The sequence below is a fragment of the Rana temporaria genome, chromosome 11, assembly GCF_905171775.1.
Source record: "Rana temporaria chromosome 11, aRanTem1.1, whole genome shotgun sequence".
Lineage (NCBI taxonomy): Eukaryota > Metazoa > Chordata > Amphibia > Anura > Ranidae > Rana > Rana temporaria.
The window spans coordinates 143,309,300-143,333,872 of NC_053499.1; the positions used below are offsets into that span (position 1 = coordinate 143,309,300).

The 24,573-nt window shown below is 46.8% G+C and overlaps 1 protein-coding gene across 4 annotated transcripts in view; it reads right to left on the bottom strand.

Annotated features, from left to right (window-relative positions):
* Window positions 1-24,372, bottom strand: part of IL34 (interleukin 34) — a 36,529-nt gene extending 12,157 nt beyond the window's left edge. Inside the window, exons 1-4 of one of the 4 annotated variants that reach the window (XM_040329315.1) lie at window positions 23,918-24,359; window positions 9,352-9,458; window positions 3,678-3,778; window positions 3,023-3,100 (exon numbers count right to left, since the gene is read on the bottom strand). In XM_040329315.1, the coding sequence (XP_040185249.1) occupies window positions 3,023-3,100; window positions 3,678-3,778; window positions 9,352-9,379 (207 nt within the window). In that variant the 5' untranslated portion in view covers window positions 9,380-9,458; window positions 23,918-24,359. Of the gene's footprint in view, window positions 1-3,022; window positions 3,101-3,677; window positions 3,779-9,351; window positions 9,459-23,917 lie in introns of all 4 variants that reach the window. The other 3 variants (XM_040329316.1, XM_040329314.1, XM_040329317.1) reach the window with 3 other exon arrangements.
* Between the last annotated feature and the right edge of the window lie 201 nt (window positions 24,373-24,573).

Below are 24,573 nucleotides of genomic sequence, written 5' to 3' on the forward strand. Positions count from 1 at the left end.
TGGTCTCTTTTTTATACATCAGATGCAGTACCGCCAGGAACCATTGGGTGGCGCATGGATACACACAGTTGTACAGAACTGTGAGAAAAAATAATACATCAGAAGCAGTACCGCCGGTAACCACTGGGTGGCGCATGGATACACACTACAGTTGTACAGAACTGTGAGAGAAGCCCAGGCATCCATCCAGCGGCACAGGCTGCTGACGTTGGTTCCGATATCGGCGCCATTTGCGTTCCACGCTGGTTACGTGGAACCGGCGGTGACACAGAAGAATCGCGGGTCATCCCGCGGGGAGATCGCGGGAGGGGAGAATCGAGATCGCGATTCTCTCCGCGATTAATCGTGCAGCTCTACAACAGACCAGAGCTCACAGGGTGTTCACCCTGTTTCCAACGAGTTGCTGGGATGATTTGGGATGGGAAGGATCCCCGAAGGGGTTGGAAGGCCCAATGGAACCACTCCAAAAACTTTGATCTAGAAGAATACAGAGAGCTCTCTCCACCATGCTTTCCTTTCAGAGGCCTCTGAAAGGAAAGCATGGTGGAGAGAGCTCTCTGTATTCTTCTGTAGCCTTCCAACCTCTTCGGGGATCCTTCCCATCCCAAATCATCTCAACAACTCGTTGGAAACAGGGTGGACACCCTGTGAGCTCTGGTCTGTTCTACCGATCCAGGACACCATCCATCCAGGGTCTTCTGCCGAGAACTGCCGGGTCCCAACAGCCAAGTTCGAGGTTCCAACTATGCAGAGTTTCCAGTCAAGTTGAGCGGATTCTCTCTGGGATTTCCCATGCCTACATGATCTGCTTTTCATTTAGTCTGAAGAAATTTCCCCATGATGATCTACGTGGTTGCACGTTTATTTTCTTCGCCGTTAATCCACATGTTTTATTGATGGATATTAATTTTTCTTTCTTTTTACATGTGGACTCATTAGCTCATTCACTTTACTTATATTTTTTTGGTTGCTTTGTATATATAGTATCACTGTTTCACATTCAGTGACCCCATACGTACTCAAGTGAGATACTATTGTCTCTCCTCATTCACCAGCACTACATTTTATATTTATCACCTTTATAATCTTTGTCACATTGTTGTGTAGCAGCTCTCTTTCTTGGTTTTCCTTTAGATAAGTGCAATATTTTTTCTTTTTAAACAGATTGGAGAAGAGCAGGGAGAATTGGAAAAGAGCACAATGGAGCAGGGCGGACCAGAGAAAAGCAGGTGGAGGAACGCAGAGTAGAAGAGGGCAGAGTGGAGAGGAGCAGGGTAGAGAAGAGGAGTGCAGAGCAGGGTGGACAAGAGCAGAGAAAAGAAAAGCAGGGTAGAGAAGAGGAGTGCAGAGCAGGGTGGAGAAGAGGAGTGCAGAGCAGGGTAGAGAAGAGGAGTGCAGAGCAGGGTGGAGAAGAGCAAGTGCAGAGCAGGGTGGAGAAGAGGAGTGCAGAGCATGGTGAAGAAGAGGAGAGCAGGGCAGAGAAGAGGAGTGCAGAGCAGGGTGGACAAGAGCAGAGAAAAGAAAAGCAGGGTGGAGAAGAGGAGTGCAGAGCAGGGTGGACAAGAGCAGAAAAAAGAAAAGCATGGTAGAAAAGAGGAGTGCAGAGCAGGGTGGAGAAGAGGAGTGCAGAGCAGGGTGGAGAAGAGGAGTGCAGAGCAGGGTGGAGAAGAGGAGTGTAGAGCAGGGTGGAGAAGAGGAGTGCAGAGCAGGGTAGAGAAGAGGAGTGCAGAGCAGGGTGGAGAAGAGGAGTGCAGAGCAGGGTGGAGAAGAGGAGTGCAGAGCAGGGTGGAGAAGAGGAGTGCAGAACAGGGTGGAGAAGAGCAAGTGCAGACCAGGGTGGAGAAGGGGAGTGCAGAGCAGGGTGGAGAAGAGGAGTGCAGAGCAGGGTGGAGAAGAGGAGTGCAGAGCAGGATGGAGAAGAGCAAGTGCAGAGCAGGGTGGAGAAGAGGAGTGCAGAGCAGGGTGGAGAAGAGGAGTGCAGACCAGGGTGGAGAAGGGGAGTGCAGACCAGGGTGGAGAAGAGCAAGTGCAGAGCAGGGTGGAGAAGAGGAGTGAAGAGCAGGGTGGAGAAGAGGAGTGCAGAACAGGGTGGAGAAGAGCAAGTGCACAGCAGGGTGGAGAAGAGAATTGCAGAGCAGGGTGGAGAAGAGGGGTGGAGAAGAGGACTGCAGAGCAGGATGGAGAAGAGCAAGTGCAGAGCAGGGTGGAGAAGAGGAGTGCAGAGCAGGGTGGAGAAGAGGAGTGCAGAACAGGGTGGAGAAGAGCAAGTGCAGACCAGGGTGGAGAAGAGCAAGTGCAGACCAGGGTGGAGAAGGGGAGTGCAGACCAGGGTGGAGAAGAGGAGTGCAGAGCAGGGTGGAGAAGAGGAGTGCAAAGCAGGGTGGAGAAGAGGAGTGCAGAGCAGGGTGGAGAAGAGCAAGTGCACAGTAGGGTGGAGAAGAGGAGTGCCGAGCAGGGTGGAGAAGAGGAGTGCAGAGCAGGGTGGAGAAAAGGAGTGCAGAGCAGGGTGGGGAAGAGATGTGCAGAGCAGGGTAGAGAAGAGGAGTGCAGAGCAGGGTGGAGAAGAGGAGTGCAGAGCAGGGTGGAGAAAAGGAGTGCAGAGCAGGGTGGAGAAGAGCAAGTGCAGAGCAGGGTGGAGAAGAGGAGTGCAGAGCAGGGTGGAGAAGAGGAGTGCAGAGCAGGGTGGAGAAGAGGAGTGCAGAACAGGGTGGAGAAGAGCAAGTGCAGAGCAGGGTGGAGAAGAGGAGTGCAGAGCAGGTTGGAGAAGAGGAGTGCAGAGCAGAGTGGAGAAAAGCAAGTGCAAAACACAGTAGAGCAGAGTGAATTGTAGAAGAGCAGGGAGGAGCAGAGAAGGATGGAGAAGGGTTGAGAAGGGAAGAGTCAGGTGGGATGGAGAAGAGCAGGGCAATGAGAAGCATGGTGGAAAAAAGCAGGGCAGAGTGGAACAGAGCAAGGTCAGCATTGCACATAATGACAATAAAGGTTCTGCAGCATGCACAGTACATATCCAGGCTCAGCATACCAATGTGGTGATGTTCTGACATCGGAGAACCTCTTCATACTTTACATAAAGCTTGTAGTCGATAGGAAAATATTCCCGCTGCCAGGGAGAAAACATTCTGTTAGTTACATCTTCTGATGCCTCCTTCCAGCAGGATAATGCACCATGTCACAAAGCCCCAATCATCTCATCACTTGACAATGAGGTCACTGTACTCCAATAGCCTCCACACTCACCAGATGTGGTGGAACGGGAGATTCGCATTATGGATGTGCAGCCGACAAACCTGTGATGCTATCATGTCACTATGGAGCAAAATCTCTGAGGAATGTTTCCAACACCTTGTAGAATCTATGCCACGAAGAATGAAGGCAAAAGGGGGTCCAACCCGGGACTAGCAAGGTGTACCTAATAAAGTGGCCGGTGGGTGTAACTCTTTCCATTGGGGGAAATATCAGGCCTCAGCCCCTGAATTATATATCAGCTCATCCCAGAGATTGAGTTGCGGTATTGTCCCTCCAGCACATCCGACTCATGGATGAGGAGTCAGAGTCTCTCCATAGATGGAACAGTTTATAACATTTGTCTGTAAATATTACTGTAATATAAAATCTCATTGGGCCGCTCAGCGTCTGGACAGATGGGGGTTAGTCTGCGATCATGGGATGATACTTACCATGTATGTGACTCGGTTATCATAGAGTAACTTTCCGTGTAAAGTCTGTATGATCTGACAGTCATTGAGAATGACGGCGGCTCTGCCCAAGGCCAGAACACCTACAAAACACAACCCAACCAAAAGATAATCACCACTATGGTCAATAATTGTTCTTCAGTAACTCATAACTGTGTCCTATGGATTATTACTAAAACATCTTCATTTATTGAACATAAATATATTTATAAGGACTGGATACATTGTGGACTTGTGCAGCTGGAGGAGTATCCCCTTTAAAGTGAGCCTGTCATACAACTAAAAACTGCACAGTGACATCAGAGCTACAAATCGGGGTCTCTGTGTATCTTCAGGTATGTCCCACCTGTGCCAAACAAGCATGACTCTGCAACCAGAGCGTCCAACCTCTCCACTGCCACACCGAATGCCATTCCACCAGCCAATAAAGAGGCGCCATGTTGGCCAGAGGAATGATAGAGAGCGCTAATGCTCAGTTTGTAAGAGGGACACATAGCCCTGAATCTCAGAGTGCTATCCAAATCCATGACAGGTTTGGTCGTTCATAAAGGGCATGGATGGATGGAAGATGGATGGATGGAAGATGGATGGATGGATGACACATGGATGGATGGAAGATGGATGGACGGATGATACATGGATGGATGTCACATGGATGGATGGAAGATGAATGGATGGATGGAAGATGGATGGATGGATGATACATGGATGGATGAAAGATGGATGGATGGAAGGTGGATTGATAAATGGATGATAAATAAATGAGTGGATGATAGATAGGCAAATAGATGGGTGGGTAGATAAACTGTTTCTACATACAGTAGATAGATGGATGAATAGAAAGGTGGATGGAGAATGATGATAAATGGATGGATGGATAGATGGTCCATGGATGGATGATAAATGAATGGGTAATAAATGGGTAGATATATAGATTGTTGATACATAGATAGGTGGATGGAGAACGATAAGGGATAGATGAATGGATGGATGATAGATGGGATAATGGGCTATTAGATTGTAAGCTCTTCTGAGCAGGGCCCTCTTAATCCTCTTGTACTTTAATTGTATTATAACTGTATTGTCTCCCTTTTATTTTGTAAAGCTATTGTAAAGCGCTGTGTAAACTGTTGGTGCTATATAAATCCTGTATAATAATAATAATAATAATAATAATGGTTGGGGAGTGGATGGATTGTTGAAAAATGTATAGACGGATGAATAGATGGAAGGATGATAAATGGATTGGGGATGCATGTATTGATGGATGAATGAATGAGCGGATGGATGGATGATAGATGGGCAGATGGATGGGTATATATATATAGATTGTTGATACATAGATAGGTAGATGGAGAATGATAATGGATAGATGAATGGATAGATGATGGATGAATGAATGAATGGATGGATGATGGATGAATGAATAGATAATGGATGAATGAATGGATGGATAGATGATGAATGGATAGATAGATGATAGATGAATGAATGGATGAATGAATGGATGGATGGATAGATGATGGATGGGTAGATATATAGATTGTTGATACATAGATAGGTAGATGGAGAATGATAATGGATAGATAGATGAATGGATAGATGATGGATGAATGAATGGATGGATGGATAGATGATGGATGAATGAATGGATAGATAGATGATAGATAAATGAATAGATGATGGATGAATGAATGGATGGATGGATATATGATGGATGGATGGATAGATTATGGATAACTGAATGGATGGATAGATAGAGGATGGATGGATGGATGGATGATGGATGAATGAATGGATAGATAGATGATAGATGAATGAATAGATGATGGATGAATGAATGGATGGATGGATAGATGATGGATGGATGGATAGATTATGGATAAATGAATGGATGGATGGATAGATGATGGATGGATAGATTATGGATAAATGAATGGATGGATGGATAGATGATGGATGGATGGATGGATGGATGGATGGATAGATTATGGATAAATGAATGGATGGATGGATAGATGATGGATGGATGAATGAATGGATGGATAGATAGATGATGGATGAATGGATGGATAGATAATAGGTGGGCTAATTGATAGGGGAGCGGATGGGTTATTGAAAAATGGATAGATGGAAGGATGATAAATGGATTGGGGATGCATGTATTGATGGATAAATGAATAAGCGAATGGATGGATGGAAGATAGATGGGCAGATGGATGGGTGGGTCAATGGATGGTTGGCAATTGGATTGACAGATAAATAAATGAATTGATAGATGGATAGCTGGGTGGATGTAGACGGATGGATGGTGAATATGGATGGAGTAAGAAAGTGGGGATGGGATGGATGGGTGAATGGATGGATGATACATAATACAGTAAAACCCTGGTTTGCGCACATAATTTATTCCAGAAACATGCTTGTAATCCAAAGCACTTGTATATCAAAGCATTTTTTTTTACAGAGTATAAAAGAGAAGAGAGGCACCTCTAAGGCCTCGTACACACGGCCGAGGAACTCGACGTGCCAAACACGTCGAGTTCCTCGGCCAGTTCAGCCCTGAAGCCGCCGAGGACCTCGGCGGGAGGAGAGCTCCCATAGAACAACGAGGAAATAGAGAACATGTTCTCTATTTCCTCGCCGAGGTCCTCGTCGGCTTCCTCGGCCGAAAGTGTACACACGGCCAGTTTCCTTGGCAGAATTCAGCCAGAAACTCGGTCGGAAGCTGAATTCTGCCGAGGAAACTGGTCGTGTGTACGGGGCCTAAGTGTAGCAATAAGTTTCTAAATGTTGTACCTTCATTAAATGTAACCGTATTGCTACACTTAGAGGCTCCTCTCTTCTCTTTTATACTCAGTTGTGACGTGACGCTACTCTTATATCAAGACATCGCTTGTATATCAAGGCAAAATGTATTAAAACATTTTGCTTGTCTTGCAAAACGCTCTCAAACCAAGTTACTCTCAAACAAAGGTTGTTGCGGGCGCACGCGCCCGCCGCGATCTCCATGAGCACGCCCATGGGTCCCGCGGACTCGATCGCCGCGGGCATACTTGTGATCATCTCACAGAGACATAGAACGGGGAGATGTTAGTGTAAACACAACATCTCCCCGTTCTGCCTAGTGACACTGTCACTGATCGTGTTCCCTGTCATCGGGGACACGATCAGTGACGTGTCACAGCAAGCGACGCCCCCTACAGTAAGAATCACGCCTTAGCACTGGTGTGCGCAGCCCATTGCATTAGGGTGTGCACCACAAAGCTAAAACACATATTCCTGTGTATGCGTATATATACTGATGGTGTCATTAGAGCAGTGGATGGTGTCAGTAGGGTAGAAATTGGTGTCAGTAGGATAGTGGATGTTGTCAGTAGTATTTATTTTTATTATTTTATTTTGTATTCTTTTTTACAATTTTATTTGTTTCATTTTTTTTTTTTAAATAGGGGGAATGTGTGGCACATGGGGTGAGTAGGGAGTGCCCAGGCACACCTGGCACACTCTGGCCCAGATTCACGTAGGAGATACGACGGCGTATCTCCAGATACGCCGTTGTATCTCTGAGTGTGAGGCGTCGTATCTTGGCGCCTGATTCAAAGAATCAGATACGCCAGAATTTCTCTAAGATACGACCAGCGTAAGTCTCCTACGCCGTCGTATCTTAACTGCATATTTACGCTGGCCGCTAGGGGCGTGTACGCTGATTTACTCCTAGAATATGTAAATCAGCTAGATACGCCTATTCACGAACGTACGCCTGGCAGTCGCAGTACAGATACGCCGTTTACGTTAGGCTTTTTCCGGCGTAAAGTTACCCCTGCTATATGAGGCGCAGCCAATGTTAAGTATGGACGTCGGGCCAGCGTCGAATTTTCCGACGATTACGCTGTTTGCGTAAGTCGGTCGCGAATAGGGCTGTGCGTCATTTATGTTCACGTCGAAAGCATTGGCTTTTTGCGCGTTAATTTGGAGCGTGCGCACTGGGATACTTTCACGGACGGCGCATGCACCGTTCGTAAAAAGCGTCATTTACGTGGGGTCACAATAAATTAACATAAAACACGCCCACATGTTCCATATTTGAATTAGGCGGGCTTACGCCGGCCTATTTACGCCACGCCGCCGCAACTTTGCTTTGTGAATACTGCACTTGCCTGTCAAAGTTGCGGAGGCGTAACGTAAATAGGATACGTTACACCCGCTCACAAATACACGCTCCCTACGTGAATCTGGGCCTCTGTGCGCACGCCTATGCGCCTTAGGGAGTACTTAACCCCTACAGCGCCACCTAGTGGTTAACCCCTTCACTGCCAGTGTCATTTTCACAGTAATCAGTGCATTTTTATAGCACTAATCTGTAAAAATTACAATGGTCCCAAAAATGTGTCAAAAGTGTCCGATGTGTCCACCATAATGTCGCAGTCACGATAAAAATCAGATCGCCGCTATTACTAGTAAAAATAATTTTTTTTTAATAAAAATGCTATAAAACTATCCCCTATTTTGTAGACACCTTGGGCCAGATTCACAAAGAGATACGACGGTGTATCTACAGATACACCATCGTATCTCTGACGTAAACTGGTCCTATCTATGCGCCTGATTCATAGAATCAGATACGCATAGATAGGGCTAAGATCTGACAGGTGTAACTGTGTTACACTGTCGGATCTTTTTTTCAATTTAAAAATGGCGCCGGGGGCGTTCCTGCTGATTTACCTTGAATAATATGTAAATCAGCGAGATACGCAAATTCACGAACGTACGCGGACCCGACGCAGTCTTCTTACGACGTTTCCGTAGCAGCGTACCCGTCGTATACTTACCCCTGCTTTTATCAGGCGCAGCCAATGTTAAGTATAGCAGGCGTTCCCGCGTCGAATTTGAATTTTTTAACGTCGTCTGCGTAAGTCGTTCTAGAATACGGATGGACGTCGTTTACGTAAGCGTCGAAACCACTGACGTCCTAGCGACGTCAGTGGGAGCAATGCACGCCGGGAAATTCCCCGGACGGCGCATGCGCATTTAAATCGGCGCAGGAACGCGCCTGATTTAAATAGTACACTCCCCCTAGCCGCGGAATTTGAATTCCGCCGCCGCAAGTTTGGAGGTAAGTGTTTTGTGAATTAGCCACTTGCCTCTCAAACTTGCGGGAGCGGATCTTAAATCACGTAGATCGAGCGGATCTATAGATCCGCTGATCTACGTGAATCTGGCCCTATAACTTTTGTGCAAACCGATCAATAAACGCTGTGATTTTTTTTTTTTACCAAAAATATGTAGAAGAATACGTATCGGCCTAAACTGAGGAAAAAAACTTTTTTTATATATTTTTGGGGATATTTATTACAGCAAAAAGTAAAAAAATATAGAATTTTTTTCAAAATTGTCGCTCTATTTTTGTTTATAGCGCAAAATATAAAAACCGCAGAGGTGATCAAATACCACCAAAAGAAAGCTCTATTTGTGGGGGGAAAAAGGACGTCAATTTTGTTTGGGAGCCCTGTCGCACGACCGCGCAATTGTCAGTTAAAGCGACGCAGCGCCGAATCGCAAAAAGTGGCCCGGTCCTTTAGCAACAAAATGGTTCGGGGATAAAGTGGTTAAGTCAGATGATGGCTCCTGGCACTTTGGTACATGTTGTACTTACACAGAAGGAATAGAAGTCGTGTCTCCATGGCAGTACCAGTCTTGTGTTTGCGGGACCACCGAGGAGCTGCAACAAAGGACCAATTTGTGGAGTTGATTTTCTTCTCTCTGAAATAAGCATAAAAAAGTTGAAACCGTGCTACCCTGGAACTCTCTATTTCCTATAGAGTTAGATTGACAGGAAAACTAAAGTGAGAATAAATGAATATATACATGAAGTAAGGCACTGTATACAGATAAAATGTAACCAGGGCAATAGCAGACATGGAAATGATTTGGGAAAGTGACTCGGTTCGGAGGGTAAGTCATTAGCAGTGTGAAAAGTCAGACCATCTGATTCCATGGAGACCCTCCCGGCAATTACTGTGACTCAGATATCATCACCCAGCTTCTTGTGACAAAGGCTGACCCCAGGATGAGGGCACACGGCCGGGACACAACACCCGTCACCAGCACCCGCCCCCCCGTCTGCACAACCCCCCTGATGACTCCTCATGTACTGACAACACCTGTCCTCCCTGCCGGGGGAACTTTACACATCAATTCCCCCAAATCTATCCAACAAATGTTTTTCCCAAAATATGTTCTATTTTTCGAACAGCTGAATTGAATAATATTCCTCCTCCGCAAACATTATCGGTGGTGCCAAGGTCTGCCTGATGTGTCTTCATGGCACAGAGAGAGGCGAGTGCATATCCCCCTCACCCGCCATAAGCCCAATGCCAGAGATCAATGCCCCTTTCAGAATACCGCGATTTTACGGCCGCGATTTTACGGCCACATCTCATCCAATAGAGCACCTTTGGGATGTGGTGGAGCAGGAGATTGGCATCATGGCTGTGAAGCCGACAAATCTGCAGCAACTGTGTGATGCCATCGTGTCACTATGGAACAAAGGGCCAGATTCACAAAAGAGATACGACGGCGTATCTCTGTGATCCGTCCGTCGTAACTATGCGTCTGATTCATAGAATCAGTTACGCATAGATAGCCCTAAGATCCGACAGGTGTAATTGACTTACACCGTCAGATCTTAGGCTGCAATTCTAGGCCGGCCGCTAGGTGGCGATTCCATTGCGGTCGGCGTAGAATATGCAAATGACTAGTTACGCCGATTCACGAACGTCCGCTTTGCCCGTCGCTCTAAATTTACGTAGTTTCCGTAGAGATACGCGGCGTAAAACTAAGTGTGCCCTCTAGATGGCCTAGCCAATGTTAAGTATGGCCGTCGTTCCCGCGTTGAAATGTTAAATTTCACGTCGTTTGCGTAAGTCGTCCGTGAATGGCGCTGGACGCCATTTACGTTAACGTCGAAACCAATGACGTCCTTGCGACGTCATTTAGCGCAATGCACGTCGGGAAATGTTAGGGACGGAGCATGCGCAGTACGTTTCGGCGCGGGAACGCGCCTAATTTAAATGGTGCCCGCCCCATTTGAATTAGGCGGGCTTGCGCCGAGCGGATTTACGCTACACCGCCGCAAGTTTACAGGTAAGTGCTTTGTGAATCAGGCACTTACGCTGTAAAGAAAAAGGAAATGTTGCGCTGTAAACCTGCGGTGGTGTAACGTAAATGGGATACGTTACGCCGCCGCAGCGTAACAGATTTCTACGTGAATCTGCCCCAAAATCTCTAAGGAATGTTTCCAACGCCTTGTTGAACCTAAGCCATTAACCCCTTCAATAACGGGCTTTTATACCCACCTCCATACCGGGCCTGTTCTGGCACTTCTCTCCTACATGTACAAATCATCATTCTTTTGCTAGAAAATTACTCAGAACCCCCCAAACATTATGGGCCAGATCCACGAAGCAGTTACGCTGGCGTATCTATTGATACGCCGCGTAACTTCTAGGATGCCCCGTCGTATCTTTGTTTTGTATCCACAAAACAAGATACGCCTGAAGCTGGGCTAGATCCGACTGGTGTACGTCTTAGTACGCCGTCGGATCTAAGGTGCATATTTATGCTGGCCGCTAGGTGGCGCTTCCGTCGATTTCCGCGTCGAGTATGCAAATTAGCTAGATACGCCAATCCACAAACGTACGTCCGGCCGGCGCATTTTTTTACGTCGTTTCCGTAAGGCTTTTTTTCGGCGTAGCGTTACCCCTGGGTCTATGAGGCGTACACAATGTTAAGTATGGACGTCGGGCCAGCGTCAAATTTTCCGTCGTTTACATTGTTTGCGTAAAACGTTCGCGAATAGGGCTTTGCGTAGAATTACATTCACGTTGAAAGCATTGACTTGTTGCGGGTTAATTTGGAGCATGCGCACTGGGATACCCCCATGGACTGCGCATCAAAAAAAAAACTTCATTTACGTGAGGTCAAGACGTATTAACATAAAACACGCCCACAACTTAGTGATTTGAATTGCGCGCCCTTACGCCGACACATTTACACTACGCCGCCGTAACATACGGCGCAAATTCTTTGTGGATACGGGAAATACGCTGTAAGTTACGGCGGCGTAGTGTATCTGAGATATACACTACGCCGGACTTAAAAAAGCGCCACGCTACGTGGATCTGGCCCTATATGTTTTTTAGCAGACACCTTAGGGAATAAAATGGCGATCATTGCAACTTTTTTATCTTGCATGGTATTTGCGCAATAATTTTTCAAACGCCTTTTTTTGGGAAAACAAATGGTTTCATGAATTAAAAAAATAACAAAACAGTAAAGTTAGCCCAATTTTTTACAACCCCTTTAAGAATTAAGGCAGTTCCCAAGGAAAAAGGGGGTCCAACCCGGTACTAGCAAGGTGTACCTAATAAAGTGGCCGGTACGTGTATTATATAATTGAACAGCCTCAGTAAATGTCTGTCTTCTGTCTTCTAATCCTCTGTACGCAGCTGGAGGGGGATCTGTTTGGTTGAACTGCTCTTCTATCACTTTGATATATAGGAGGTCTCAGGTTCATCTTGTATTGGAATGTTACCATCATGTAAGGTGTAGTGGGGTCACCGACCTCTCTGACTATCATGGAAAAATCATTAGAAATGTTCCCGGATCTCCTTTTTATCTGTATCAATTGAAAACAGTTGTACAAGGCCGCACATGCATTAAAATTCAAATGGATAAAACAAGAAATACACTATTGGCCAGATTCAGAGAGAGTTACGCCGCCGTATCAGTAGATACGCCGACGTAACTCTGAATCTGCGCCGTCGTAAGTTTAAGTGTATTCTCAAACTGAGATACACTTAAACCTAGCTAAGATACGACAGCCTGCGCCGTCGTATCTTAGGGTGCAATATTTAGGCTGGCCGCTAGGTGGCGCTTCCGTTGAGTTCGGCGTAGAATATGTAAATGACTAGATACGCCTATTCACGAACGTACGTGCGCCCGTCGCAGTAAAGATACGTCGTTTACGTAAGGCGTTTTCAGGCGTAAAGTTATTCCATCAAATAGCTGGACTAGTCAATATTAAGTATGGCCGTCGTTCCCGCGTCGAAATTTGAAAATTTTACGTTGTTTGCGTAAGTCGTCCGTGAATGGGGCTGGACGGAATTTACGTTCACGTCGAAACCAATACGTCCTTGCGGCGTACTTTGGAGCAATGCACACTGGGATATGTACACGGACGGCGCATGCGCCGTTCGTAAAAAACGTGTCAATCACGTCGGGTCACCCCCCCATTAACATAAAACACGCCCCCTCATCCTAATTTGAATTAGGCGCACTTGCGCCGGCTCCATTTACGCTACGCCGCGAGTTTGGGGCGAAGGAACTTGACCTCAACCCAATAGAACACCTTTGGGATGAATTAGGGCGGAGACTTGAGCCAAACCTTCTTGTCCCCATCAGTTCCTGACCTCACAAATGCGCTTCTGAAAGAATGGTCAAAATTCCCATAGACACCCCCCTAAACCTTGTGGATGGCCTCCCCAGAACAGTTGAAGCTTTTATACCTGCAAAGGGTGGGGCAGCACAATATTGAACCCTATGGACTAAGTCTGGGATGCCATTAAAGTTCCTGTGTGTGTAAAGGCAGGCGTCCCAATACTTTTGGTAATATAGTGTACAGGGTATACATCTGGTCAATTTTTAATCCACTCAGCACAATGCAATCTACAAAAGACCGGACTGAAAACAATCATACCGGAAGGATTGGATTGACGTGTGTGTGGAGGTCTCGTTATAACGATAGAATTGAATAATGGTTTTATACTGGAAGTTTGTGAAGATTCACATTTCTGTATTCCTTTTACAGCGGGAACTGAATGGTGAAAACTGATCACGAGGCAGACGAGAAAAACAATACATTGTATTGTTAATTAAATTCATAAAAAGAGGCCTCGCGCCAGCTAGGAACAATGGGCCAGATTCTCAAAGGGCTTACGACGGCGCAACGCAATGTACACCGTCGTAAGTCCTAATCTGGGCCGTCGTATCTATGCGACTAATTCCTAGAATCAGTTACGCATAGATATCCATTAGATCTGACAGGTGTAAGGCTCTTACGCTGTCGGATCTTAAATGCAATTTTTTTTTTTTGCCGCTAGGTGTCGCCTCCGTCGTTTTCCCCGTTGAGTATGCAAATTAGCTAAATACGCGAATTCCCGAACGTACGCGCGGTCGACGCAGTGAAGTTACGACGTTTACGTTAGATTTGCGATGCGTAAAGTTGCCCCTGCTATATGAGGGGCAACCAATGTTAAGTATGGCCGTCGTTCCCGCGTCAAAATTTTAAAATGGACGTGAAAATAAATGGACGTGAAAATAAATGGGGCTGGACGCCATTTACGTTCACGTCGAAACCAATGACGTCCTTGCGACGTCATTTGGAGCAATGCACCCTGGGATATTTTCCAGGCGGCGCATGCGCAGTCCGTTTGGCACGGGAACGCGCCTAATTTAAATACTCCACGCCCCCTACCCGGCTAATTTGAATGTGGCGGGCTTGCGCCGGGTGATTTACGCTACGCCGCCGCAACTTTACAGGCAAGTTCTTTGTGAATAAAGCACTTGCCTGTACAACTTGCGGCGGCGTAACGTAAATCAAATACGTTACGCCCGCACAGTTTTACGCCCATATACGAGAATCTGGGCCAATATACATAAATTGTGAGCGAAAGGAGCAAGCCTCAAGGGTTAATGTAAGAACGTTTGTTAACATCTGAAACTTCATAAAAACAATAACAAAGGTAACAGAAAAAGCATTCAATATATTGGATATAATGAGCATTGATACAGTACAGTATATACAGTATATATATATATATATATATATATATATATAGAGAGAGATATTTTTATATATATATATATATATATATATATATATATATATATATATATATATATATATATATATATATATATATATATATATATATTATATATATATTCAAAGAGTTGACAGAACCTGCGACTACCATAGTTGATGCACTCCAAAAAAATGGAGGTTGCAGTATACATACAATTTATGTAAATGACCATCAGACAAAAATATTTACAGTTTGGCCAGAGTTTTGAGCAACGAACCCTTCATCAGGCCGAGAAAGTCCTAGCCTGACGAAGAGCTTGTGCCCGAAACTAGCCAATCTAAAACGTTATCTTCTGATGGACATTTAAATAAACTTTATGTATGCTGCAACCCCCCCCCCCCCCTCAGTTTTTACATTCTATTAGAGATATTTTTACATACAGTATACTGTATATTATGTGTTCCTTTTTGTATATGTGCACCTGGCTTCGCTTTTGCATGCCCCTCCATGTGTACAGGGGAATTCAGAACAACACCACTGCCTGCAAAAGTGAAGTGTATGGAGATTGTGTACAGGCAACATAGGTATTTCTGTGTGATGAAACCTCCATCAATCATCAGGTGTGGCTGGCGGGTTTAATGGTCTGTCTGCATACTTGTAATATATACATTGCAAGTATGCAGACAGACCAATAAACTATAGGCAGCAATATAGGCATTGCTGCCTATTGCAATATTCCTATAAGCAGCAATGGCTGAGAACATATGACTTGTATATACTTGAGTCACATGTTCTCAGCCATTGCTACCTATAGGAAGGTGGATAAGAAGTCTCATTTTATAAGAAACTAGAAAAACTGTCAGTCCTAGAGAAGGGTGAGGAAATTAGAAACCATCCCGAAGAAATGTTTTATATACAGAAAAATCAACAAGAATAAGAGCCGGTTCACACTGGGGCGCCGCCTGACGAGTCTCGTCCCATTCTATGCAATAGAATCGTTCTAATAGGAGCGACGCAAGTCGCTCCTACTTAGAAAAAGGTTCTTGTACGACTTTGGGGGCGGCTCGGGGGGATTTGCATTGACTCCTATACAGAAGTCATTTTGCTAATCGCCTCTGAAGTCGTCTTCAGGACGACTTGCAGAGTCGCCCCCGAAGTCGTGCCGCCGCAGTGTGAACCGGCTCTTAGAAGCTATGTGTACAGATTTGTGGTAAAGCTTGAGATTAAAGAGTACCATAATCAGGAGGAGGGTGTGGAAGGTAAAGCAGGGGGCAGTATTGTACAGGAGAGGATTGTAGAGGGTATGACAGAAGGGAGGGTGTACAGGAGAGGAGTATGGAGGGTATGTCAGTGGGCAGTATGTACAGGAGAGGAGTGTGGAGGGTATGACAGGGGGCAGTATGTACAGGAGAGGAGTATGGAGGGTATGACAGAGGGCAGTATGTACAGGAGAGGAGTATGGAGGGTATGACAGAGGGCAGTATGTACAGGAGAGGAGTGCGGAGGGTATGACAGAGGGCAGTATCTACAGGAGAGGAGTATGGAGGGTATGACAGAGGGCAGTATGTACAGGAGAGGAGTGTGGAGGGTATGACAGAGGGCAGTATGTACAGGAGAGGAGTGTGGAGGGTATGACAGAGGGCAGTATGTACAGGAGAGGAGTGTGGAGGGTATGACAGAGGGCAGTATGTACAGGAGAGGAGTGTGGAGGGTATGACAGAGGGCAGTATGTACAGGAGAGGAGTGTGGAGGGTATGACAGAGGGCAGTATGTACAGGAGAGGAGTGTGGAGGGTATGACAGAGGGCAGTATGTACAGGAGAGGAGTGTGGAGGGTATGACAGAGGGCAGTATGTACAGGAGAGGAGTGTGGAGGGTATGACAGAGGGCAGTATGTACAGGAGTGGAGTATGGAGGGTATGACAGGTGGCAGTATGTAGAGGAGAGAAGTATGGAGGTTATGAGAGAGGGCAAGATGTACAGGAGAGGAGTATGAAGGGAATGACAGAGGGCAGTATGTACAGGAGAGGAGTATGGAGGGTATGACAGAGGGCAGTATGTACAGGAGAGGAGTATGGAGGGTATGACAGAGGGCAGTATGTACAGGAGATAAGTATGGAGGGTATGACAGAGGGCAGTATGTACAGGAGAGGAGTATGGAGGGAATGACAGAGGGCACTATGTACAGGAGAGAAGTATGGAGGGTATGACAGAGAGCAGTATGTACAGGAGAGGAGTATGGAGGGTATGACAGAGGGCAGTATGTACAGGAGAGAAGTATGGAGGGTATGACAGAGGGCAGTATGTACAGAAGAAGAGTGTGGAGGGTATGACAGGGGCAGTATGTACAGGAGAGGAGTGCGGAGGGTATGACAGAGGGCAGTATGTACAGGAGAGGAGTATGGAGGGTATGTCAGTGGGCAGTATGTACAGGAGAGGAGTGCGGAGGGTATGACAGGGGGCAGTATGTACAGCAGAGGAGTGTGGAGGGTATGACAGAGGGCAGTATGTACAGGAGAGGAGTGTGGAGGGTATGACAGAGGGCAGTATGTACATGAGAGGAGTATGGAGGGTATGACAGAGGGCAGTATGTACAGGAGAGGAGTATGAAGGGTATGACAGAGGGCAGTATGTACAGGAGAGGAGTATGAAGGGTATGACAGAGGGCAGTATGTACAGGAGAGGAGTATGGAGGGTATGACAGGGGGCAGAATGTGCAGGACTGGAGTATGGAGGGTATGACAGAGGGCAGTATGTACAGGAGAGGAGTGTGGAGGGTATGACAGAGGGCAGTATGTATAGGAGAGGAGTGTGGAGGGTATGACAGAGGGCAGTATGTACAGGAGAGAAGTATGGAGGGTATGACTATGTACAGTATGTACAGGAGAGGAGTGTGGAGGGTATGATGAGGGCAGTATGTACAGGAGAGAAGTATGGAGGGTATGATAGGGGGCAGAATGTACAGGACTGCAGTATGGAGGGTATGACAGAGGGCAGTATGTACAGGAGAGGAGTCTGGAGGGTATGACAGAGGGCAGTGTGTACAGGAGAGGAGTATGGAGGGTATGACAGAGGGCAGTATGTACAGGAGAGGAGTGTGGAGGATATTACAGGGGGCAGTATGTACAGGAGAGGAGTATGGGGGGTATGACAGAGGGCAGTATGTACAGGAGAGGAGTATGGAGGGTATGACAGAGGGCAGTATGTACAGGAGAGGAGTGTGGAGGGTATGACAGAGGGCAGTATGTACAGGAGAGGAGTGTGGAGGATATTACAGGGGGCAGTATGTACAGGAGAGGAGTATGGAGGGTATGTCACAGGGTTTTAGGCTTTATGGGATAAACACTAAAACCGTTCTTATGTTATATAATTTGTTCACCAAGCTGGAGTTCTCTTTAAGATGCATATTCACGTTGGGATCTGGGCCTGTCCCACATGGAATCAGCACACAGCACGCAAGGCTAATGTTGTGCAATGCTGTGGTGGGGCAGGGTAAGTGATAAAGATTGGGACTTTCCCTTTCCAAAGAAACCGCGTAAATATCTTCACAGATTGTTTAGACTCCCCACAGAGGGGGACTGGGGACTGAACTCGCACGGTGGCTTCCTCCCACTTTTGCTCCTCTTCAGATCTCACTGCAGAATGAATGACCATTTAAAAGTGAACGATCGTTAAAATAATATACAGTTAATGCAACCCAGAGTCACCCATCCTCTTCCAATCTTAGTTCATACTTCCTAGCTGAGATCTGGGACAGCTGCGCTCTGCATCCTTTTTGCTCCCCGGAGAACAATCTCAAGGGCCCGGATTCAAAGAGAATTGCGCTTTTTTTGCGGAGGCGCAGGGCAACGATTCACGGAGCAGTAGCTCCGTAAATTGCGAGGGCGCGCCGGCAAAATTGCCCGGCGCTAGAGCACGCAATTTAAATGATCCCGTAGGGGGCGGGAATCATTTAAATTAGGCGCGCTCCCGCGCCGAGCGTAGAGCGCATGCTCCGTCTGGAAACTTTCCCAACGTGCATTGCGGCAAATGACGATCTGTGTCCCTTGTTCATAGGGACATAGATCGGTCACCCCCCCCAGTCACCCCCCATCCACCTACAGTTAGAACACTATATAGGAAACATATTTAACCCCTGCATATTTATAGCACTAATAGCAGTATAAATGTGAATGGCGCCAAAAATGTGTCAAAAGTGTCCGATGTGTCCGCCATAACGTCGCAGTCCTAATAAAAATCGCAGATCGCCGCCATTACTAGTAAAAAAAAAAAAAATAATAATTCTGTCCCCTATTTTGTAGGCGCTATAACGTTTGCTCAAACCAGTCGCTTATTGCGATTTTTTTTTTTTACCAAAAATATGTAGAAGAATACGTATAGGCCTAAACTGAGGAAAAAAAAATAGTTTTTTTTTTTTAAATTGGGATATGTATTATAGCAACAAGTAAAAAATATTGTATTTTTTTCAAAATTGTCGCTCTTTTTTGTTTATAGTGCAAAAAATAAAAACCGCACAGGCGATCAAATACCACCAAAAGAAAGCTCTATTTGTGGGGAAACAAGGACGTCAATTTTGTTTGGGAGCCACGTCGCACGACCGCGCAATTGTTAGTTAAAGCGACGTAGTGCCGGAAGCTGAAATTTCACCTGGGCAGGAGGGGGGTATATGTGCCCAGTAAGCAAGTGGTTAATATCGTCTTCTGGCACTATTGAGTCTGGCAGAGAGGGGTTGGGGGATATACGGACTTCACTGATCTTATGTCCCCGGGGAGATCCGAGAGCCGGAAAACGTCTAACGGCGACTTTAATCCATTGTTGTCTCTCTTATTGGAATTTTGGCACTTTGTCTTCTCCCCGCTGTATTCTTCTAATTGGATTTATCCGGAAGCAGCCAACAGATTCTGGTGAAAGGAAATCAGAGACTTTGGCAGAGCCGGTGTTATGATAGGGAAAGACAATGAATGGGCTGGTCCACTCCGATCTGAGAATTCTGGCCCAGATTCACAAAGGAGATACGCCGTTGTATCTCTGAGTTGTGCCGTCGTATCTCTGAGTCTGAGCCGTCGTATCTCTGAGTTGTGCCGTCGTATCTATGCGCCTGATTCATAGAATCAGTTACGCATAGATTTCTATTAGATCCGACCGGCGTAAGTCTCTTACGCCGTCGGATCTTAACTGCATATTTACGCTGGCCGCTAGGGGCGTGTACGCTGATTTACGCCTAGAAATATGTAAATCAGCTAGATACACAAATTCACAAACGTACGCCCGGCCGACGCAGTACAGATACGCCGTTTACGTTAGGCTTTTCCGGCGTAAAGTTACCCCTGCTATATGGTGGCGTACATGCGGCGTACCAATGTTAAATATGGCCGTCGTTCCCGCGTCGAAATTTGAAAATTTTACGTCGTTTGCGTAAGTCGTCCGTGAATGGGGCTGGACGTCATTTACCTTCACGTCGTAACCAATGACGTCCTTGCGGCGTACTTTGGAGCAATGCACACTGGGATATTCCACAGACGGCGCATACGCCGTTCGTGAAAAACGTCAATCACGTCGGGTCACATAACATATACATAAAACACGCCCCCCCTGTTCCACATTTGAATTAGGCGGGTTTACGCCGGCCGATTTACGCTACGCCGCCGCAACTTACGGAGCAATGGCTTTGAGAATACAGCACCTGCCCGTCTAAGTTGCGGAGGCGTAGCGTAAATAGGATACGCTACGCCGGAACAAAAATACGCCGATCTACGAGAATCTGGCCCTCTGGATGCTGAGGAGTTAACCCCCCGACTTTTTTTTTAGAACTCCCACGGACTTTACTTGTGAGACCGGTGTGCTGACAACTTCTGTTGTCGGAAAAATTGAGAACCAGCTCTCAAACATTTGTTGTCAGAAATTCCGACAGCAAATGTCCGATGGAGCCTACACACATCGAACATTTGTTGTCGGAAATTCCGATCGTGTGTTAGAGTCTGCAAAAGACTTGAGACTGGGGGGGGAGGTTCACCTTCCAGCAGGACAACGACCCTAAACATACAGCCAGAGCTACAATGGAATGGTTTAGATCAAAGCATATTCATGTGTTAGAATGGCCCAGTCAAAGTCCAGACCTGAATCACATTGAGAATCTGTGGCAAGACTTGAAAATTGCTGTTCACAGACGCTCTACCTTCCAATCTGACAGAAATATAATTTTCCTTCCACTTCACAATTATGTGCCACTTTGTGTTGGTCCATCACATAAAATACATTTACATTTTTGCTTGTAACATGACAAAATGTGGAATATTTCAAGGGGTATGAATACTTTTTCAAGGCACTGTAGAAGAATTAACATAGAGCTATCTATTTACAAGGGACTCACCATAGGCCTAGCCGGGGTCCGGAGGCAGGAAGAGTGACAATCATAGAAGAATTAAAAATTACTTATTTTCTGAGGCTCATGGAATGGACTCACTGCCTCTTGAATTCTACATCCTTTATCCATTATATCTGAGTTCTATAACTTCTTACTATGTAACAAATACCCGCCGACATTGTGTCAGTGCTACTCAAGTACCCATAAGGTTCATTCTCCTATACCCTACATCAGGGGTCCACAATATCCGGGCGCCAGGTCGCAATTGCGACAAGAAATTGTGACCTGGCGCCCGCCGGTAATTGCGGCCGCGTCTTTGCGGCCTTGTAGGCTGCAAAGCCGCGGCCTCAATTACCGGCCGCGGAGGGCCCGCCGCAATCGCGCGGTGGGGGCGCACGGAGGCACAGGATCCCGTGACGGACGGTAATTGAGGCCGCGGCTTTGCGGCCTTGTGAAGTCCCAAGCTCTTCCTTCTGTGAGCTGGCGCCATCTGGTGGTGGCCGTTGGCATTACAAGTTAAACAGCAATTCTAATATGTAATTTTTCACTATTTTCACTGCCATCTCCTTCCCTCTAATTAGAACCCCCAAACATTATATATTGTTTTTATTCTAACACCCTAGAGAATAAAATGCCGATCGTTGCAATACTTTCTGTCACGCCGTATTTTCCCAGCGTTCTTACAAGCGCACTTTTTTGGTTTAACTGAGGCTGGCAACCCTGATGGGGCCCCCTAGTGGCATGGGGCCCTCGGGCAGTGCCCGAATGGTCAGTCCGCCCCTGACTCCAGTATAGGGGAGGATAGTGAGTAGTAATGGATGGGTGGACATCTCCCCTCTACACAGAGAACATGCTGGGACCCTCCGCTCTGGGTTTAACACTTTCCAAGCACTTCACAAATGACAGGTACACTTCACCAATGCCGGCTATATGATACGGGCGATTGTGATGCTATGAACACTTCCCTGTGTGCGCAGCTGGCTTAAGACACTGTGTGTAATGGGGGAACCCCTATAATGGAAGACATGCTATATGCAGAATATATAGGGGGCACTTCAATCCCTTTTGGGGGGGGGGGCATTGCAGCCTACTATACACTTCACTATGTAGAGAGGGACCTCAGACATTGACCCCAGAGGGCTCCTATGTGTTTAGTGACAGGGCACCCCTACCTTGGAAGCATATATACGGGGGGCATCACTTATTTGGGGGGGGGGCATTACAACCTACTTAAATGTGTGTAATGGGTGGGCACTCATACCATGGAAGAAATTATATATGTAGAATCTATAGGAGGGTATCACTTATTTTGGGGGGCATTGCAACCTACTGAAATCTACACTATGCACAGAGGGGCCTCCGACACTGACCCCAGAGGGTGACTATGTGTGTAATAGGTGGCACTACTACCATGGGTTAAATTATATATGTAGGATATATAGGGGGGACACCAATTATTTTGGGGGGCATTGCACCTACTGAAATGTTCACTGTGCACAGAGGGGCCTCAGACACTGACCCCAGAGGGTGACTATGTGTGTAATGGGTGGGCACCCCTACCATGGAAGAAATTATATATGTAGAATATATAGGGGGGTATCTTATTTTGGGGGGCATTGCAACGTACTAAAATTTTTACTGTGCACAGAGGGGCCTCAGACACTCACCCCTGAATGTGACTATGTGTGTAATGAGTGGGCACCACTACCATGGGGCAAATGATGTATGCAGGATATATAGGGGGGCTTCACTTATTTCGGGGGGCATTGCTACCTAATGAAATATTCAGTATGCACAGAGGGACCTCAGGCACTAACCCCAGAATGTGTGTAATGGGTGGGCACCACTACCATGGGTTAAATGCAGTGGCGCATCTAGGGTATGGCAACCATGGCAAGTGCCATGGGCGCCATGGGGAGAGGGGCGGCAAAAAGCCACCCCCCGCACTAAAAAACCCCCACCTGTCCTCCTGCGGCCACCTCCCGCACTAATGTAATTCCCGGCGTCACGGCCGGCCTGCTGAAGCGCGGCACTGGCACAGCAATTGCTAATATTGCTACTTGGCCTGGGGAGGGGAGTGACAGGCACCCCCATGACGGTCGATGACTGGCCATTGATGGCACAGTGGCTGCTTTTGATGGGCACAGTGGCTGCAATTGATTTTTTTTGTTCAGTTTGTTTGCGCCCCCTCAAAAATATTTGGTTGAATGATATATGTAGCATATATACGGGGGACACCAATTATTTTGGGGGGCATTGCAACCTACTGAAATGTTCACTGTGCACAGAGGGGCCTCGGACACTGACCCCAGAGGGTGACTATGTGTGTAATGGGTGGGCAACACTACCATGGGGCAAATGATGTATGCAGGATATATAGGGGGGCTTCACTTATTTTTGGGGGCATTGAAACCTACTGAAATCTTCACTGTGCACAGAGGGGCCTTGGACACTGACCCCAGAGGGTGACTATGTGTGTAATGGGTGGGCAACACTACCATGGGGCAAATGATGTATGCAGGATATATAGGGGGGCTTCACTTATTTTTGGGGGCATTGCAACCTACTGAAATGTTCACTGTGCACAGAGGGGCCTCGGACACTGACCCCAGAGGGTGACTATGTGTGTAATAGGTGGGCACCCCTACTATGGAAGAAATGATATATGAAGAATATATAGGGGGTATCACTTACTGTATTTTGGGGGGTATTGCAACCCACTGAAATCTACACTATACACAGACGGGCATCAGGCACTGACCCCAGAATGTATGTAATGAGTGGGCAACACTACCATGGGGCAAATGATGTATGAAGGATATATAGGGGACACCTCAACAACTTTGAGGGGGCTTTGCAGCCGACTGATCCCGGCTCTGCACAGTCACTATTCACACCAGAACCAAAAGAGGCAGCGGGCACCCTGGCACTCAGTGACATTCCTCTATATACAGAGGGGCACACAGAGGGGCACAAAAATTGGGGACTCACCGTCATTTGCTCCACAATCCGCTCTCATCTATCCAGCCATCCCCTTCATCCCTGGAGCCTGATCTCCATGCAGATGGTGTGCAGACCGCCCGCAAAAAGTATGCTGTGTACGCCGCCTCTGTCTGGATCTTTGTGGCTGCCTGGAGGGTGAGATTTGGGGTCAAGGCAGAGGGAGGAGCTGGGAGACAGAAGAAGAGAAGAGTAGTCAGAGAGAGCTGAGGACATCCCTCCCTTCTGGGCAGCAGCCAGGAGCACATGGACAGATCACTTTCATTATTGAAACACTCAGCGCAGAGTCATCGCAGCGAAAGGAGTGAGACATTCCTCCGCAACCAAGTGTGTCGCTGTCCTAGACCGTGACTATGTACTGACAGAGAACTCTACCAGCCAGCGGCGTCTGCTGTGCACTGCGTCCATGCCATAGAAAATGAGTACCATCTGGAGAGAGTGTTGCAATAAACGCACATGTCTGCGCCGTACGCTGTGCCAGTGCTATAGAACATTGTAATAAACGCAGAGGTCTCCACCGCACGCTGTGCCACTTCTATAGAGCATTGTAATAAACGCAGAGGTCTCCGCCGCACGCTGTGCCAGTGCTATAGAACACTGTAATAAACGCAGAGGTCTCCGCCACACGCTGTGCCAGTGCTATAGAG